Below are 20,142 nucleotides of genomic sequence, written 5' to 3' on the forward strand. Positions count from 1 at the left end.
CGACCTTTTCCCTTGAAACCAGTAGAGTTTTCTAAACATTATATCTAATTGCTCTCTCTTAGCCTGAATATGATCTTTCCAGATGAGTCTTCTGTCTAGATGCATGCCTAGATATTTGACTTTTGTTACTTTGGGCAGATCTTGTCCATTGAGTCTTGCAGTTGGGCAGGTGTCTTTCTTTAGCGTGAATGTGATATGCACGGATTTCATTTCGTTAACTGCTATTCTCCACTTTTTTAAGCCATTCTTGTAGCTTATCTAAATTTTGCTGTAGATATTCGGATGCTACTGCTGGATTCTCATCTGATGCCAAGATTGCTGTGTCATCAGCGAATGTTGCAATCGTAGTATTGTTAGTTTTAGGAATATCTACCGTGTATAGAAGGTAAAGCAGTGGTCTTAAAACACTTCTCTGCGGCACCCCTGATTCTATTGGATAGAAATCGGTGTATTCGTCTTCTATTTTTACCTGAAACATTCTATTATCGAGGTATGATTTTATTATTTTAACATAATTATAAGACAAGTACTTCTTTATTTTGTATAGTAGCCGAGATGCCAAACTTTCTCCATTTGTGTATTTATGAGTTGCAATTGTTAAATTATATTGGAATTAACCTGAAGTTGGTACATAAGCCACAAGTACTTGTACAAGTTGTCAGTTACACATGCTCGACATAACGTTTACCTCCAAGATATTCCAAAAGTTCGTTTAAATTTGTTTACGCTTTTGTTGGTATTAACTTGAAGTTGATACATATGCTACAAGTACTTGCACAAGTTGCCAATTACACATACTTGATATTACGTTCACCTCCAAGATTTTCTCAAAGTTTGTTTGATCTTATATTTTTCAATGTCTTTATTTGGCTGATTGTGAATTGTTAAAACGCATTTGGCAAGTTGTTACATTTGCTACAAGTACTTCCATAAGTTCCCAATCACACGTACTTGGATATAAATCGTTGTATTCATCTTCTATTTTTACCTGAAACATTCTATTATCGAGGTATGATTTTATTATTTTAAAATAATTATATGGCAAGTACTTCTTTATTTTGTATAGTAGCCGAGATGCCAAACTTTCTCCATTTGTGTAATTATTATGAGTTGAAATTGTTAAATTATATTGGAATTAACCTGAAGTTGGTACATAAGCCACAAGTACTTGTACAAGTTGTCAATTACACATACTCGACATAACGTTTACCTCCAAGATAATCCATCAGTTCGTTTAAATTTGTTTACTCCTTTATTGGTATTAACTTGAAGTTGGTACATATGCTACAAGTACTTGCACAAGTTGCCAATTACACATAGTTGATATTACGTTTACCTCCAAAATTTTCTCAAAGTTTGTTTGATTTTATATTTTTCAATGTCTTTATTTGGCTGATTGTGAATTGTTAAAACGCATTTGGCAAGTTGTTACATTTTCTACAAGTACTTCCATAAGTTCCCAATTACACATAGTTGATATTGCGTTTACCTCCGAAATTTTCTCAAAGTTTGTTTGATGTTACATTATTCACTGTCTTTATTTGGCTGATTGAGAATTGCTAAATCGCATTTGTAATGTTGGTACATTTGCTACAAGTAATTGCACAAGTTGCCAATTACACATACTTGATATTACGTTTACCTCCAAAATTTTCTCAAAGTTTGTTTGATCTTATATTTTTCAATGTCTTTATTTGGCTGATTGTGAATTGCTAGAACGCATTTGGCAAGTTGGTACATTTGCTACAAGTACTTGCAAAAGTTGCCAATTACACATACTTGATATTACGTTTACCTCCAAGATTTTCTCAAAGTTTGTTTGATGTTACATTGTTCACTGTCTTTATTTGGCTGATTGTGAATTGCTAAATCGCATTTGTAAAGTTGGTACATTTGCTACAAGTACTTGCACAAGTTGCCAATTACACATAGTTGATATTACGTTTACCTCCAAAATTTTCTCAAAGTTTGTTTGATGTCATATTTTTCAATGTCTTTATTTGGCTGATTGTGAATTGTTAAAACGCATTTGGCAAGTTGTTACATTTGCTACAAGTACTTCCATAAGTTCCCAATTACACGTACTTGATATAAATCGTTGTATTCATCTTCTATTTTTACCTGAAACATTCTATTATCGAGGTATGATTTTATTATTTTAAAATAATCATATGGCAAGTACTTCTTTATTTTGTATAGTAGTCCGAAATGCCAAACTTTCTCCATTTGTGTAATTATTATGAGTTGAAATTGTTAAATTACATTGGAATTAACCTGAAGTTGGTACATAAGCCACAAGTACTTGTACAAGTTGTCAATTACACATACTCGACATAACGTTTATCTCCAAGATATTCCAAAAGTTCGTTTAAATTTGTTTACGCTTTTATTGGTATTAACTTGAAGTTGGTACATATGCTACAAGTACTTGCACAAGTTGCCAATTACACATACTTGATATTACGTTTACCTCCAAGATTTTCTCAAAGTTTGTTTGATCTTATATTTTTCAATGTCTTTATTTGGCTGATTGTGAATTGTTAGAACGCATTTGGCAAGTTGGTACATTTGCTACAAGTAATTGCACAAGTTGCCAATTACACATAGTTGATATTACGTTTACCTCCAAAATTTTCTCAAAGTTTGTTTGATCTTATATTTTTCAATGTCTTTATTTGGCTGATTGTGAATTGTTAAAACGCATTTGGCAAGTTGTTACATTTGCTACAAGTACTTCCATAAGTTCCCAATTACACCTACTTGGATATAAATCGTTGTATTCATCTTCTATTTTTACCTGAAACATTCTATTATCGAAGTATGATTTTATTATTTTAAAATAATTATAAGACAAGTACTTCTTTATTTTGTATAGTAGTCCGAAATGCCAAACTTTCTCCATTTGTGTAATTATTATGAGTTGAAATTGTTAAATTATATTGGAATTAACCTGAAGTTGGTACATAAGCCACAAGTACTTGTACAAGTTGTCAGTTACACATACTCGACATAACGTTTACCTCCAAGATATTCCAAAAGTTCGTTTAAATTTGTTTACGCTTTTATTGGTAATAACTTGAAGTTGGTACATATGCTACAAGTACTTGCACAAGTTGCCAATTACACATACTTGATAATACGTTCACCTCCAAAATTTTCTCAAAGTTTGTTTGATCTTATATTTTTCAATGTCTTTATTTGGCTGATTGTGAATTGTTAAAACGCATTTGGCAAGTTGTTACATTTGCTACAAGTACTTCCATAAGTTCCCAATTACACCTACTTGGATATAAATCGTTGTTTTCATCTTCTATTTTTACCTGAAACATTCTATTATCGAGGTATGATTTTATTATTTTAACATAATTATATGGCAAGTTTTTCTTTATTTTGTACTTTGTCAAAACCTAGAGATATGTCTGAAAACGTAGTCGTGTATCTTTTACTTTCCATGTCTTGATAGATGCTATTTACTATTCTGTTTACTTACTCTATTTGTGCCTCTATTTTGCAACGAAAGCCAAACTGATGATTATTTATAAGAAAATAAACGAACTTAAATATTCACAAAAATGTATAGCTAGAAAAATATATTAAATTGAATGATTTATCACTTTTATTCTAAATAAAACAAAGTTAATATTACTACAGAAGAAACAATAATATAAAATTTAAAATAAAACAATATTTTTTTCTATCAATAAATAAATTTTTTATTATGTTATTATTCGTATATTGATTATATAATCAAATGAATAATTGGTAAACATATTTTATGTATGCTTCTTTATTTTGTATCATTTTGTTGGGAATAGTTACAAATTATCACGAAATGAAACTGGATTAGCTTTTTCATAACTTATTACGCCATAATTATTTAACACTTGAACTTTCCCATTAAACACAAGCAAATGTTCATAAAAAAATTACAAAAGAAAAGAAAACTGTGAATCATGTTTCCTTTAAATATTTCATGGTCAGAAAGTTTCACGACGCGTTTCGATTCATTTTCCTCAATTTCTGTTCTCATTTCATTAAGTTTTCTTGGAGGGTCGCCTGTATTTGCTCGCTCGTGTCTTCTGGTCAACTGAATTATGCAAAAATTAATAAAGAAAAAAAACTTTCTGTAAAAAGAAAACACACGTTTGAAAAGTTGTTCTACCAATTACGCGGATAGACAAATTGCCGGCCATAAATTAAACGCGCGCTCCGACCTATTTTGAAAGGATAGAAAGATTATAAATATTCCAGAAGCCATAATTAATCCAATAGACAGACACACGGCGCTATTTTCGGGCCTTCTCGAAAAACTTCGAGAGAAAAATAAAATTGTTTTATTTATTTCATTTTTTTTTGTAGAAAATTTGTTTTGAAGAAATATTTGAAATGCAATTGCAAATGGCATTTCAATACTCAATGACCGTAAATGACTGTTTTGTTTTGGTCCGAGGACGAACGAGAGAGATCGGGGTCAATCAGCATTCAAAGGACGCGAAAAAATAACTTCGTTTTTTTTTTGCTGATACAATATTTTATATATACATATTATGTTTATTTACTTTATGCTAATGGAAATACGTTTAATAAACGAATGAGCAAACAGTAAATTACCCATAAGTGTGGTAATTAATTATGTTTAAGATATTCTCAAAGTTTGTTTAAAAATACGCTTTTCATTGTCTCCATGTGTGTAATTATTACGACTTGAATTGTTAAATTGAATTGGCATTAACCTGAAGTTCGTACATATGCTACAAGTAGATATGCTACAAGTACTTGTACAAGTTACCAATTACACATACTTGACATAACGTTTACCTCAAAGATTTTCTCAAAGTTTCTTTTATTTTTCTCTAAAATTACGCTTTTCATTATCTCCATGTGTGTAATTATTATGACTTTAATTGTTAAATTGAATTGGCATTAACATGTAGTTCGTAGATATGCTACAAGTACTTGTACAAATTGCCAATTACACATAGTTGACATAACGTTCCTCAAAGATTTTCTCAAAGTTTGTTTAAAATTACGCTTTTCATTGTCTCCAGGTGTGTAATTATTACGACTTTAATTGTTATATTGAATTGACATTAACCTGAAGTTCGTACATATGCTACAAGTACTTGTACAAGTTGTCAGTAACACACACTTGACATAACGTTTACCTCCAAGACATTCCGAAAGTTCGTTTAAATTTGTTTACGCTTTTCACTGTCTCCATTAGTGCAATTATTATGAGTTGAAATAGTTAACTTGAAGTTGGTACATATACTACAAATACTTACACAAGTTGCCAATTACACATACTTGATATTACGTTTACCTCAAAGATTTCCTCAAAGTTGGTTTGATCTTACATTTTACATTGTATTTATTTGGCTGATTGTGAATTGTTAAATCACAGTTGTAACGTTGTAACGTTGCTAAAAGTACTTGCGCAAGTTCCCAATTACACATACTTGATATTACGTTTACTACCAAGATTTTCCAAAAGTTTGATTGATGTAAATTTTTCACTCTCTTTATTTGGCTGATTGTGAATTAATAAATCGCATTTGGAAAGTTGTTACATTTTCTACAAGTACTTGAACAAGTTGCCAATTACACATACTTGATAAAAAGTTTACCACCAAGATTTTTCAAAGTTTGTTTGATTTTATATTTTTGTCTGATTGTGAATTGATAAATCGCATTTGGAAAGTTGTTACATTTGATACAAGTACTTGCACAAGTTCCCAATTGCACATACTTATATCACGTTTACCACAAAGATTTTGATTATTTATTATGAGTCGATATTGTTAGATTCTATTGCTATTAACTTGAAGTTGGTACATATACTACAAGTACTTGCACAAGTTGCCAATTACACATACTTGACATGAAGTTTACCTCAAAGATTTTCTCAAAGTTTGTTTTATATTACACTTTTCAATGTCTCTATTTGATTAGTTTATTGTGAGTTAAAATTGATAAATTGTATTGGTAGTAACCTGAAGTTGGTAAAAATGTTACAAATAATTCTGCAACTTGCCAATTACACAATACTTGACAGAACGATTAAAAATGTGTCTGACTTTACACTTTTGATACATTTGCGACAAGTACTTGAACAAGTTGCCAATTACTCAAAATTGACATTACACAATTATAAACTTACCAATTTTTCCACTTTAAATATTTTAACATATATTTTCAATTAACCAGATGTACACTTAATAAATAAAACCATTTTTATAAAAACCATCAATCACTAATTACACATTTATTATATGAATTTACAATTATTTTTCTTTGTAACCAACACAAATGGAATAGGTTAATTGCTTCATGCATTCGCATAGAAATTAATAAGGTTGATGATGATGTACGTTGTATACTTTTCTTTTTACTTGAATTGAAGGGCTTGGCTTCTCGCAGTGGACAATAAATGCAATGTCTGTAATTATGCAACTGGTGGGAAATGCAGCAGCGGACAATTTCCATTAATTTATTGAATAATCGGTGTCACTAATGAAATGCTCTTTGAGTGTTTGTATTTCATAAGAATCTAATTGCGGATTATTTAAACGGAACTTTTTCATTAATTGTTCTGTTTATGTTTTACGTTGCAGACATCATTTAAATTTGATGCGATGATTCCATTATTGTTCGAGAAAAATAAAATCGAAATTACTGTTTAAATGGAGTATAAATGTTATGTTTTGTTCGAGACGGAAGAATTTATTTACGCAAATTAGAAATAAATTTATAGTCGTTTATGTGTTATTAAACAATCAAATTACTAATTGATTCTTTATAATTATTTCTAAGAAAAGTGGAGCTGTTTTAGTAAATTTATAAAGTTTTCGATTTGTTTCAATAAAAATGACGAAAATCACAAACAAACATTATTATTATGTAATGAATTGTCTTGATTTTTTTTTCAATACACGAGTAAACTGAATACAAAGGAAATTGCATTTCATTTTCTTTAATTAAAATTCTAAGCGTTTGTATGCAAAATTCCTTTATACGTAAATCAGTTTCAATGCAGAATTATTTTCAGTTATGCAACATCATTTTTTTTTAAATATCACTTAAAAGACTATAGATTAAACTTTACTTTAAAATCTATTGATCTCAAAGGGTTTTTACTTCAATTGGAATAAGAATGAGAACAGAAAAGGACTTTTTCAACAAATACGAAAGTAAATATTGTCTTGTTTACTTATTTTTTTTTTATTCAGAATTCAGGAAATTGGATGTAATATTAAAGCGTCTTTTGGTGCAGAAGTAAATATTCGATCGAGTGCACGGAAACTTCAAGAGGTTTTCTTTTTATTTTCCGGATAAGAAAAACCTGAACTTCCTGTAAAATCAAATATTTTTTTCTTATTTTCTCTAGAAGAAATATTGATTTAATAATGTAAACGTTTAGTAAATATATTTACTAGTAAATATGTTCATTTATATAATAAAGGGTGTCCCAAAATTAACGCAAGATTTGAATTTGCCGCCATGTGTGCAGTAAAGTGTTGGAAACCCCAAAAAAAAAACAATTTGACACATTACTGCAAAGGGCGGCAAATTCAAATTGTTGCGTTAATTTTCGGACACCCCTTATAATAGTTAAAATATAATCAATAGTTATAGAAGTTATCAAACATAAAAATTGATTTATATATATTTGAAGTAATTACGTAAACGTTTGATAAATGTATTAATTTATATAAGATTTTTAATGAAATGGTTTTAATTTCTTATTAAATTATAGTGGTAAAGCTGAAGGTATCAAAAAAATGTTTAGATCGTAGTTTTAGCTACTTGTTATTGCATGATTCATTCAAGCAAGAATTTAATCTAATCAGTATATTTGTATTTCTTTTTTCCCAATATAAATATAGATGTTTTTTTTTTCTTAAAATTAGTAAAAATATCATTTTATTATCTATAAGCTGATGATTCCTTCTTCTTGAAGAAAAGTGAAGAAAAATCAACAAAAAATCAATTTGTAAAATTCATAAATTAAAAAAATTATCATTATGAAAGAAAGAGAAAATTCTTAAAAAAATCTCTCTTATATCCAGACAAATTTGAAAATAGATAAAACTATTATTTTTTTTTTAAATTAATAGTTTCTAATATGAAAGATTGTTGTTCAGTTCATAATTAACAATTAATCGTTTTGTTGTGAGATTCTTGATATTATTGATTGTAAAGGTTAAAAAGTTATGTTTAATTATGTTTAATAATATGAAAATATTAGTTTTTCATAATATTTTCATATTATGTAAAGATGATATGGAAATTGTAGACATGTTATGCAGCTCTTAGACTGTTGTGAGATTTTTCATTTAATTGGATCGTCAAATTAACTTTTACATTTAAATGTTGTTTATATTGACATATAATAATAATAATAACAAATGATAATGACATATGATATTTATTTTGACATATGAAAATACTATGAAAATAATTGAAGTTTAATTGCACGACTTCATTGAAAATGACATATGACATTGACATATAACAATTCTATGAAAACAATTGAAGTTTAATTGTAGCTATATTCTGAAGGTCCTTGAGACATTTGAACGACTTCATTGAAAATGACATAAAGTCTTGACATATGACATTGACATATGACAATATTATGAAAACAATTGAAGTTTTATTGTATCAATATTCTAAATTTCCTTGAGAGATTTGAACCATTTCATTGAAAATGACATATGATCTTGACATATAAAAATTCTATGAAAATAATTGAAGTTTAATTGTAACAATATTCTGAAGCTCCTTGAGGCATTAGAACGACTTCATTGAAAATGACATATGATTTTGACATATGACATTGACATATGACAATTCTATGAAAACAATTGAAGTTTTATTGTAGCAATATTCTGAAACTCCATGAGACATTTGAACGTCTTCATTGAAAATGACATATGATATATGATGTTGACATATGACATATGAAAATTCTATGAAAACAATTGAAGTTTAATTGTAGCGATATTTTGAAGCTCCTTGAGACATTTGAACGACTTCATTGAAAATGACATAAAATCTTGACATATGACATTGACATATAACAATTGTATGAAAACAATTGAAGTTTAATTGTAGTAATATTCTGAAGCTCCTTGAGACATTTGAACAACTTCATTGAAAAGGACATATGATCTTGACAATGATCTTGACATATGACATTGACATATAACAATTCTATGAAAATAATTCAAGTTTAATTGTAGCAATATTCCGAAGCCCCTTGAGACATTTGAACGACTTCATTGAAAATGACATAAGATCTTGACATATGAAATTGACATATAACAATTCTATGAAAATAATTGAAGTTTAATTGTAGCTATATTCTGTAGCTCCTTGAGACATTTGAACGACTTCATTGAAAATGACATATGATCTTGACATATGAAAATTCTATGAAAATCATTGAAATTTAATGGTAGCGATATTCTGAAGCTCTTTGAAACATTTGCTCGTATTTCTATGAGATTTTGATTTAATTAATTGTAAATTAACTTTTTACATTTAAATGTTGTTCAATGACATATGATAATTAGTATAAAAATGACATGTGACATATGACATTGACATATGAATATTGAATATTTGATCGTTTTCTTATGAGATTTTGATTTAATTAATTGTAAATTAACTTTTAGTTCAAAATGTTGTTTAATAAAATATGATAATGGCTATGAAAATGACAAGTGACATATGAAAATCATTGAAGTTTAATTGGAGCGTTATTTTGAAGCTCTTAACTAGGTGCTAGGATCATTTCGGACAGCCATCACTCATACCGTTAATTAATTGGCTCGGTCCAAATGGCACACGTATAATATTTCTAGCCGCTTTCCGAGCTGCACGCTTTTTAAAATTGTTCTAAAAATGTCCGAAAGAAAAGCGAGCAGCAAATTTCAAAATAACGACAACAACCAACAAAAAAAAAAAAAAAGAAAAAACACAACACACAAACGGAGTCCCAAAAAGGTGGGGTGCAGTGCGAATATATAATTAGATCCTTCATTAGACCTGTCATTCATTCGGCGAACGGGCGTCCCATCATCAAAATGGTAAAAAGCGTCGCGACGCCTCATCCTCAATCTGTGCGCGTTTTGGATTATTCTCTCACCTTTCCAGTTAAATCTTTGCAGGATGACGATCAGCAGAAGTTGGCGATCATGCGGAAAGCGTTCCAGATGTTCGACACCACCAAATCTGGATTCATCGATACGGTGAAGATCTCGACCATCCTGAACACGATGGGACAACTGTTCGACGATGCTGAATTATCCAAACTGATCGCGCAGAATGATCCGGATAAGAGCGGAAAAGTGGATTTTGATGCGTTCTGCGATATCGCTGTGCATTTCTTGGAAGAAGATGATGATGAATCCACAACTCAGGAATTAAAAGAAGCTTTCAGGTGTTAACTGAAGTTTTACTTTTCATCATCGATGTTAATCCGAACTCTTCTTGCAGATTGTACGACAGGGAAGGCAACGGTTACATCACCACCGCAACGCTGAAGGAAATCTTGAGGGCGCTCGACGATAACTTAACGAATGGAGATTTGGATGGAATCATACAAGAAATCGATACCGATGGCTCCGGCACCGTGGATTTTGATGGTAAAACAAACAAAAAACACAATTCTCAACCATTTACAACAATAAAATTTACAGAATTCATGGAAATGATGACTGGGGATTAAATTAAACCAACAATTCGGAGCGATCACTAAAAAATCATGTTTCCTAAATACGCACACACACATATTACATACATTTAACTTACAAATAAACTAATACTTTAACAGAAAGCTCCAAACGACATTAATTAAACAAAATAAATGTATTTAAATTCATCAATTTTACTAGCTCGTTACACTTTGATCTAACTGAAATATTTATACTACGACGGACATCAAATCTACGCTAATTTGATTATATAAGAGCACCTCTCACTCGCAAAGAAGGTGCCACTGCTGATGCAATTCCATGGGATTCGCCATCGCCATGTTCCATTGGATCAGGGCCTTACCTCTTGCAAACATGTACGAGCCAAGCACGCATTTCCCAATCAATTTATCTGCAAATCAACAAAATATTATTTTTTAAATCTTCATATTTGATTGTCGCAATGTAATTAATTACAAACTATTATACTAATTGGGTTATACAACACAAACTGCGGGTGCATCTTTCAGCGAATTATGCATAATTATCGCGAGACTAATAATAAACGCGAGTTGCGTCCTGAATTCCCGAACAAGGTTTCAACTCAATCACAAACATCTAATACAAAGTTACTATACAATTTAGTTACTACGTGCTGTTATCTATTAATTATAGACAATACATCAATAAAGTTTTAATCTATTTCCAGTGTTTATTTCATTGAATTAATCAATTATAAAAATATAATTTGTTTACGTTCATTTTACTAAATATTATATTGTGGCAGATTGCAATTAAAAAAACCATACTTATCAATGAAAACTGATGAAAATTGTATTTATTTTTTTATTAAATATATAAAAAGTACTTAAAAAATGAAAATTTAAGAAAATAATAATAGATTCTACGTTATTTATTTCTTGATGAATTTCAACTTACAAAAATGCAATAACTTAAAAATCTTATATTTATAAAATATAGAAATATTTGACTATATATATACGAATTTAGACCAATAAATTAAAGCAAAATATGAAAATTGTCTTTGCTTTAATGATAATTTCATTTACTTCAATTATTCTTTCAAAAATGTCTATCCTAAACTGTTCAAGAAATTTATTTTACTCACTGAAATTTGATTGTATCGATACTCTGAAGCTTTTTGAGACATTTGAATGTCTTCGTATGAGATTTTAATTTAATTAATTGTAAATTAACTTTTTACATTTAACTGTTGTTTAATGACATATGATAATGACTATCAAAAATGACATGTAATAATGACATATGATCTTGACATAAGTATATCGGGTATATTGCAAGCCCGACAACCGTTCAATATCCCGACTGTATCAAAATCCCGACGTTCAAAATCCCGGCATTATCAAAATCCCGACTACCATAATCCCGAAAATCAAAATCCAGACTACCATAAAAATGTTATTGTAGAAATTTATAATAATAAAAAGAACTGTCGGAATTTCAATATAGTTGACGGGATTTTGACATAGTCGGGATTTTTATATAGTTGGGATTTCGAACGTCGGGATTTTGGTTGTCGGGCTTGCGATTGGCAGCGAAGAATATAGTATAAAAATTACTCAAGAAAAGCAAAATATAAAAATTGTCTTTTCTTTGATGTTAATTTCATTTACTTGAATTAATCTTTCAAAAATTTCTATCCTAAACTGTTTTTTTTCTACAATGGAATTTGGGAATTTGTAAATTAACTTATTACATTTAAATATTGTTTATATTGATATATAATAATAACAAATGATAATGACATATGTTATATTAACATATAACATATGACAAACCTATGAAAATAATTGAAGTTTAATTGTAGCAATATTCTGTAGCTCCTTGAGTCATTTGAATCATATGATTTTGACATATGACATTGACATATGAAAATTCTATGAAAATCATTGAAATTAAATTGTAGCAATATTCTGAAGCTCTTTGAGACATTTGAATGTCTTCGTATGAGATTTTAATTTAATTAATTGTAAATTAACTTTTTAAATTTAAATGTTGTTTATTGACATATGATAATGACTATGAAAATGACATTTGACATATGACAACTGTTTCTGACATATATGAACATATGACATATGATAATCGTATAAAAATCATTGAAATTTGATCGCTACAATACTGTAAAGCTTTTTGAGACATTTGACCGTCATCTTATGAGATTTTGATTTAATTAATTGTAAATTGACTTTTTACATTTAAATGTTGTTTAATTACATATGATAATGACTATGGAAAATGATATATCATAATGACTATGAAAATGACATATGAAAATGATATGTGATAATGACATATGATCTTGACATATGAATATCGTATAATAATTACATAAGAAAAGCAAAATATGCAAATTGTCTTTTCTTTGATGTTAATTTCATTTACTTGAATTATTCTTTCAAAAATTTCTATACTAAACTGTTTTTTTCAAGAAATGTATTTTACTTTAATACTAAAGAATTTAACAAATATCTTTCATATCTATCATAAAATACATATTCATAATTATAATATCCTCTTTAAACTTAACACGAACATTAATCAAATGTAATTTGACGCTGTGACAAAAATTACTATTCGATAAACTGTAAACAAATTTCCACAATGCAATTTGTAATAGATTCTACGAAATTCACTTAGCAAATGCATGCAACGATTAATAATAAGTTGACTGTATATGTAAACATTGTTGATAACTAGGTGCATCATGCAAAAAACTAGGAAGTTCCAAAGCAAACACATACACAAAAACATAAGCAAAAATTAAGCAACATCCATGAAAACATTAAAGATGTAAAGACCATCAACCTGACGATTGTTTATTCGCTCGACAAGGTCGTCATTCAAAAATAAGTTTACGTTTTCTTCCATTTAAATGATCGATTTGACTTTGAAAATTAATAAACAAGATGAATGAACATTTTTGTCCGTGAAATATTCCTTAAATCTATTGATTAATTTAATAATCAATTAATACAAATTATTGTTCGATTTAATCGTGCACTTATCTTTTAATAAATATTTAATTAAGTGCATGGATCATACGTACATGATAATTGTCGCATGAATTTTAATTGTAAACAATTAGGCAATCGAGTACGTGTACTTGCACGAAATTGGTGCATAATTATAACTTAAATAAATTAATGAAAAAATTTCCATTCAAAGTATGTTTTATTCAGACCGAAAATTGCAGCCCAATTACACACGATAATCTATTTAAATAATGAGTATTGAGTCGTACTCCTTGAATATTTAAACTGAAGAATCAATTTTCAGTCGTCGAAGATTGATACAATTTCTTGTATTTCTCAATCAATTATTAAACATTTCGATCGTTGATTTTATTTTGAAACTAGTTTAATTTATTATTTGTTATTTGAAATGTTTACGCCGCTGTTTCGTTCCTACAAAACCGTCGCAAATTGAATAGGCGTAAAATGAATCCATATTTACAGTGAGGTAATTATAGGGTTTAGTTCTACATAAGTGTAAAATCAGCAATTAATAAGCGTTATTTCGCAGCGTCGTTATTGTAAATCGGCGTAAATCGAACAGGCGCAAAATGTATTTGAAATTACATAATTATAAACAATTAAAATATCATTATTTTTTAAGCTTGTTAACTCTAATTAATTATACATTTCTACTAATAAAGAACATCAAGCATGTCTGATTTTCTTTACGTTTTGTTTACGTTCAAAGCACCTACCCCTACCGTATCCCGCGGTCGCCTCGAAGACGTGGAAAGCCAGACTGGTGATGTCCAGCTGCGACGGATGCAACTTGAAGTTGAAACCCTCCAGGAAGCTGACGGCTCCGTCGCGCGACGGTTTCGTGATCCTCGTCCTCTTCTCCTTGACCGCTCTGTAATGTTGGTTCAACGTCAACCTGACGTAAGCCTCCTGCTTTTCGCCTTGGAACTGAAAGCAATATTGCGTACATCAGAAACACACCTTCTTCATCCTACTAAAGAGATATTCCTGCTTCAAGGTTCAAAACACACAAAATGAAGTCTAAGATCCAGTCCAGATAGTATTCATTAACAAAAAAAAAAGGTAATTTGATGTTTGCTGTGCGTACTTTAATTAGTTGTTATTTGTTTTGCGAAGAAACCTTGATACTTTTTGTAGGAAGTAAATAATTACGAATCCATTTTAGAATAACATATGAAGGTTTTGTAATTAGAGTTTTGTTTATTGAAAATTTCTCTTCAATTTATAAGTTGTATAAATAATCCAAGTAAACTGATTTCATTTAAATCTTATTAACCTTCACTGAAATCTGTCATTTTGACACATGCGTTTTTTTTTCATTATGTAATCTATTGTATAAATAATCCAAGTAAACTGATTTCATTTAAATCTTATTAACCTTCACTAAAATCTGTCATTTTGACACATGCATTTATTTTTCATTATGTAATCTAAAATTACGTCAAATTGATTTGATTACGTGTCAACTTAAATTTTGCAAGTAACTAGATTTAGTTAGTCCAGTGTTGTCACATATGTGACAGATATTTTTTTTTTATTTGACATTTCTTATTACTGACTAATGCATTTCGTATGTAAATCTGTTGTTCGCAATTGAAGACGAGCCTTTAAGGAAACGAATTTGAATCGAATTAGGAGATTGCGAATGGGTCTGTTGTGAATTGATGATTGTCACATCCCACGCGACGAATTGCCAATAACTCCAAACTAGGCAGATTGTATGCATGCGTCCTTCCATCCATTATTCAGCAGACGATGATGCAGCTGTTTCATGCGATGCAATTTAAATTTACATGTGCACTTTTTTACCATTAAAATAGCTAAATCAGACGTTGTACAACAAAGAAATCAATTAATTATAAATTATAATCAATTATTAGTAATTTTTTCAATGTAATTTTTTAATTGTTAATCACTCTCAGTAACAATGTAATAATTGATTGAAATTCTGTCTATTTAGATTGATTTTCTAAATAACGTAGTTAGAGTAATTCGTGTTTAAAAGACTTTCTGTTAAGTGCTATAGAGTAATGATGAAGTAATTAATTGAAATTACATCCTTTATTAGATAAAAATGACTTTGTAATAAGCGGTTTCCGATGATGAAGGATAATTGGGTGAAACTGGATTTCGAGTGATTTTGGGTAAAATTGGGTAAAAATCAATTTCCTGATAAACTTCGGATTCTTGAAGATATTTGTATAATTAATTTCTGTTAATGAATATACAATTAAAAAAAAAAACAAACATTTAATTAAAGTAAAACTATTTTTTGTTGTAAAGATAATTGATTATGTTTTAGTTAATTAAATGCGTGCGAGTGAAACTGAAAGAAAAAAAGACGCAATAGTTAATTAAAGCTGAAATTCAAGTAAAATTATATTGAATAAACTAGTAATAGATTGTGTATTTTTTTAAGTAAATGAGTGCGACCTATCTTTTAGATTCTTAACTGAAATCGCTGAAGGAAAACTAATTAAAACGTGTATTCAAATGTGCAAGTAGTCGCGGATCGCTAATAAAGATATTTTGTTAATCACATTACAGTAACAATATAATAATTGATAGAAATTCTGTGTATTTAGATTGATTTTCTAAATAATGTAGTTAGAGTAATTCGTGTTAAAAGACTTTCTGTTAAGTGTAATGATGAAGTAAGTAATTAAAATTAGATCATTTATTAGATAAAAACGACTTTGTAATAAGTGGTTTCCGATGATGAAGGATAATTGGGTGTAACGGATTTCCTGATAAGTGGATTTCGAGTAATTTTGGGGAAAATTGGGTAAAAATCAATTTCCTGATAAACTTCGGATTCTTGAAGATATTTGTATAATTACTTTCTGTTAATTTAAAATACAATTAAAAAAAAAGAAACATTTAATTAAAGTAAAACTATTTTTTTGTAAAAATAATTGATTATGTTTTAGTTAATTAAATGCGTGCGAGTGAAACTGAAAGAAAAAAAGACGCAACAGTTAATTAAAACTGAAATTTAAGTAAAATTATATTGATTAAACTAGTAATAGATTATGTTTTTTTTTAATGAAATGAGTGCGACCTATCTTTTAGATTATCAACTGTAACTGCTGAAGGAAAACTAATTAAAACGTGTATTCAAATGTACTAATAAAGTTTTATTATGTTACATTCTCCGTGTCTAATGGTTATAATTGCATTTGCCGATTCGGCCTCGGCAGACAAGAAAAAAAAAGGAATGCATTTCCAATACAAAACATTTTAATATAACATTGATTGTGCTTTAATGTGTCATTAATTTGCTCAAGAAAGGAAAGGAAAAAAAACATGTAGGTTTATTTATATGTTATTTTCCTTTCATTAAACTATTATTGTTCTACGATTAATTAAAAAAAAATAGTTGTTAAGTTCTCATTTTATATGCCCACTAATTAAAAATCGTGGCACATTAACGCTCGGAAATGATTCCATTGTCTGTGACATAACGTGCGCGAATTTATGTATGTTTTTTTTGCATGCCGCATGGCGATGATTCCACCGAAATAAAAAAAGACTTTTCTCTAGTTGCGTAACGATGGGAAAGGCAAAAGTCGCACGATTAGCGTCAACGCAAAATGCATCTGGGATAGTAAGCAAATGGGAAAGTAACGCGCGCCGCGTTTCCTGATTTATTAGCAAAGAAAGCGAAAGCGCGACTGGAAAATTCACCGAGTTGTGACAAAACTTCTTAACTCTTACGCAACGTGCTCTCGTTCATTTGTAGTTTCATCGAAATTCGTCACATTGTAAGAGTTGAAAATCACATTTTAACTTGTTTCTAATTGAAGTTGTAAACGTTTCTACTTAAAATGATTAGTTTTTAAGTAAAAGTAAATATCTACAGTTGGTAGGTGTGGTATGTAATGCATTTTTAATCGATGAAACGACGTTACTAATTCACGTGGTAAAAAGCAATATTGATTCAGCAGATGAAAACAAAATCTACATTATGAATAGTTGATGATGGAAGCGAAGCATGTGAATTGGTCGTGTTTGCAATATAAGATTTATTTATTTATAAATAGTATTAAAAAAAAAACAAACATAGAACTAACATGAGTAATAGTGGTTAATGCGTTCATCTAATCACAATTGCGAGTCTCACTAATTGTATAACAATCGAATATATAATAACAAGTGCTTTGCATTTTCTTTTCGTTTCGTTTAAAAAGAAAATGTAAAGTTAAGATCTAAAAAATAAGAGTTTTAGTAGTATTAGTTTTATTTGATGGTGCTGATTATGTATTGGATCAAAAGGGCAATGCCGGCACCCGCCAAAAACACCAAAAGGTAACAGAAGAAAGTCGTCGGGAATGACGCCCTCTTCTTCATGGCCAGCGTGAGAATCTTCCTGTTGGTTTCGGTGTACGGGGGATACCGGAAAGATTGCAGTTTTTCGGGCAGAATGGCTAAGCTCTTTTTGAGGACGCTCTTGTGGTGCACGAAGATGTCGAAGGTCTTCTTTCCATGGTAGCTGCCCATTCCAGAGTTGCCGACGCCGCCGAAAGGTAAACTCTCCACGGTGATCTGCATGAGGGTGTCGTTGATGCAGACGCCTCCTGAGGTCGTCTTCGATAGGAGCATATCGATGTCCTTCTTTCGGTTCGAGAATATGTACAGAGCCAACGGTTTGTCCCTTGCGTTTATGAAGTTGACGGCTTCGAAGACTGTATCGACGTTGACGATGGGGAGGATCGGTCCGAAGATCTCCTCGGTCATGACGGGATCGTCGACGTTCACGTCCACCAGGATCGTCGGCTCTATGTAACGTTCTTTCGCGTCGAAGGATCCACCGAGAGCGACGGTTCCGTACTTGAGCATGTTGACTAAACGATTGAAGTGTCGATCCGTGATGATCCTGCACAAATCCGGCGACTGTATGGATTTAGGCTCGAACCACTCGAGCAGCACCTTTCTGCTGGCTTCAATGAACTTCTTCTCGACATCCTTGCTGCAGAGCACGTAGTCTGGAGCGATGCACGTCTGCCCCAAGTTGGTTATCTTGCCCCACATCACTCGGGCCGCAGTGATCTCTATATCCGCCGAATCGTCGATGTACGTAGGACTCTTTCCGCCCAACTCCAAAGTGGTTGGGGTCAAGTATTTGGACGCGGCTTGATGCACGATTCTTCCGACGCTCGACGATCCTGTGAAGAAGATGTAATCGAATCTCTGCTTCAACAAATCCGTCGTCTCGCTTATTCCACCTTCGTACACTTGATAGCATTCCGGGTCGAGATACCTCGGCAAGAAATCCGATATGTATTTCGCTGAAGCCGGAGCCATCTCCGAGGGTTTCAGTATAACGCAGTTTCCACCTGCTATAGCTCCAGCTAACGGTAGAAGCGTCAACTGAAGAGGATAATTCCAAGCTCCTATGATCAAAATAACGCCGAACGGATCTTTGTGCACCTTCAGATCGTTCAGCAGATTCGCCAAATCCTTTTCAGTGCTCTTCGGGTTCACCCACTCTTTGAAATGCATCAGAATATTCGTGATGTCGTTGTTCAGGAACTCCACCTCGCATATCGACGATTCCTGCTTGTGCTTTCGCAGATCCATCTCCAGAGCTTCGAACATGATGTTCTCCGTCTCCTTGTACATCTTCTGCAAATTCCGAAGCTGCTGCTCCCTGAACTTCAGCGAACGCGTCTTGTCCGTCCTGAAGGCTTGACGCGCCACGCGCACGCATTCTTCCGCTGTGCGTGTCATTGGGGTTCTGCTGCTTGCGCTGTCCCTCGGCTGATCCACATCGATCACGGCTATATCGCCGTTCACGACCTTGCCGTTTGCTGGATAGATCAAGATGTTCTCCATGGCTTCAACACTTCTTCACTCTATACCTTCTATTGCATCTCACCACTGCTCTTCGTTTCTGTTTCGTTCTGGAGAGCTGTTACAGCGGTACTGAAAACCGGAGCTTCGAACGTCGAGCTCATATCCTGATAACAGGTTGCGCTCAGCAATCGCGCACCATCACACTCCCGCGACTCACTTGCCTAGATAGTAACCTTGCTGGAGTGGGTTTTAATACATTGACCGCATGTCGACTCGTTCCACAATATTTATAATATTTTCGAGTGCAGATAGCATCCATATCTTTCTGCAGCCCGAAAATCATCAACAGAACATCACATCACAACACAAAGTGACGTTCGTTCAATTTTTGTTTGATGCAACTTGATCGATTGAGAAAACAAAAACTGTCTATCCTCAATCAAGGACGTTCATATAAACTATTATGAAATTACCAAATTGATTCTTTTGTTTTTTTAAGCATCTCAATCTTTCTTATTCACAATTCAAAGCAAATTAATCCTATTCAATGTTTTAGCTATATTTATTAACAAACAATTAATCAAAAATTTTAAAATTCTAGTTAATTA

General features: G+C 31.1%; 2 protein-coding genes and 1 pseudogene across 2 annotated transcripts; 1 reads left to right on the top strand and 2 right to left on the bottom strand.

Annotated features, from left to right (window-relative positions):
- The first annotated feature begins 9,995 nt into the window (after positions 1 to 9,995).
- Positions 9,996 to 11,128, top strand: LOC108569205 (troponin C-like). The gene is made up of 4 exons (XM_017930668.1): positions 9,996 to 10,094; positions 10,176 to 10,447; positions 10,504 to 10,652; positions 10,707 to 11,128. Exons 1-4 carry the CDS (start codon positions 10,092 to 10,094, stop codon positions 10,733 to 10,735), a joined length of 453 nt encoding a protein of 150 aa, XP_017786157.1. The 5' UTR covers positions 9,996 to 10,091; the 3' UTR covers positions 10,736 to 11,128.
- Positions 10,706 to 15,480, bottom strand: LOC108569199 (synaptotagmin-15-like). The gene is made up of 3 exons (XM_017930664.1): positions 15,433 to 15,480; positions 14,455 to 14,665; positions 10,706 to 11,112 (listed from the first exon to the last, which is right to left on the bottom strand). The coding sequence occupies exons 1-3, from the start codon at positions 15,478 to 15,480 to the stop codon at positions 10,985 to 10,987; spliced, it is 387 nt and encodes a 128-aa protein (XP_017786153.1). The 3' UTR covers positions 10,706 to 10,984.
- A 1,328-nt stretch (positions 15,481 to 16,808) lies between these two features.
- Positions 16,809 to 19,737, bottom strand: LOC108569207 (annotated as a pseudogene).
- Between the last annotated feature and the right edge of the window lie 405 nt (positions 19,738 to 20,142).

Source organism: Nicrophorus vespilloides, unplaced genomic scaffold (assembly GCF_001412225.1).
Source record: "Nicrophorus vespilloides isolate i.1.1-1 unplaced genomic scaffold, Nicve_v1.0, whole genome shotgun sequence".
Taxonomy (NCBI): domain Eukaryota; kingdom Metazoa; phylum Arthropoda; class Insecta; order Coleoptera; family Silphidae; genus Nicrophorus; species Nicrophorus vespilloides.

Excerpts from the sequence above, each read along its gene's own strand:
- LOC108569205 (XM_017930668.1), top strand. Across the intron at positions 10,448-10,503 it reads GAATTAAAAGAAGCTTTCAG|ATTGTACGACAGGGAAGGCA; the intron begins GTGTTAACTGAA and ends CTCTTCTTGCAG. Across the intron at positions 10,653-10,706 it reads CGGCACCGTGGATTTTGATG|AATTCATGGAAATGATGACT; the intron begins GTAAAACAAACA and ends TAAAATTTACAG.
- LOC108569199 (XM_017930664.1), bottom strand. The coding sequence starts at position 15,480 with ATGGATGGAAGGACGCATGCATACAATCTGCCTAGTTTGGAGTTATTG. Across the intron at positions 14,666-15,432 it reads TGCCTAGTTTGGAGTTATTG|TTCCAAGGCGAAAAGCAGGA; the intron begins GCAATTCGTCGC and ends TATTGCTTTCAG. Across the intron at positions 11,113-14,454 it reads GACCGCGGGATACGGTAGGG|ATAAATTGATTGGGAAATGC; the intron begins GTAGGTGCTTTG and ends GTTGATTTGCAG.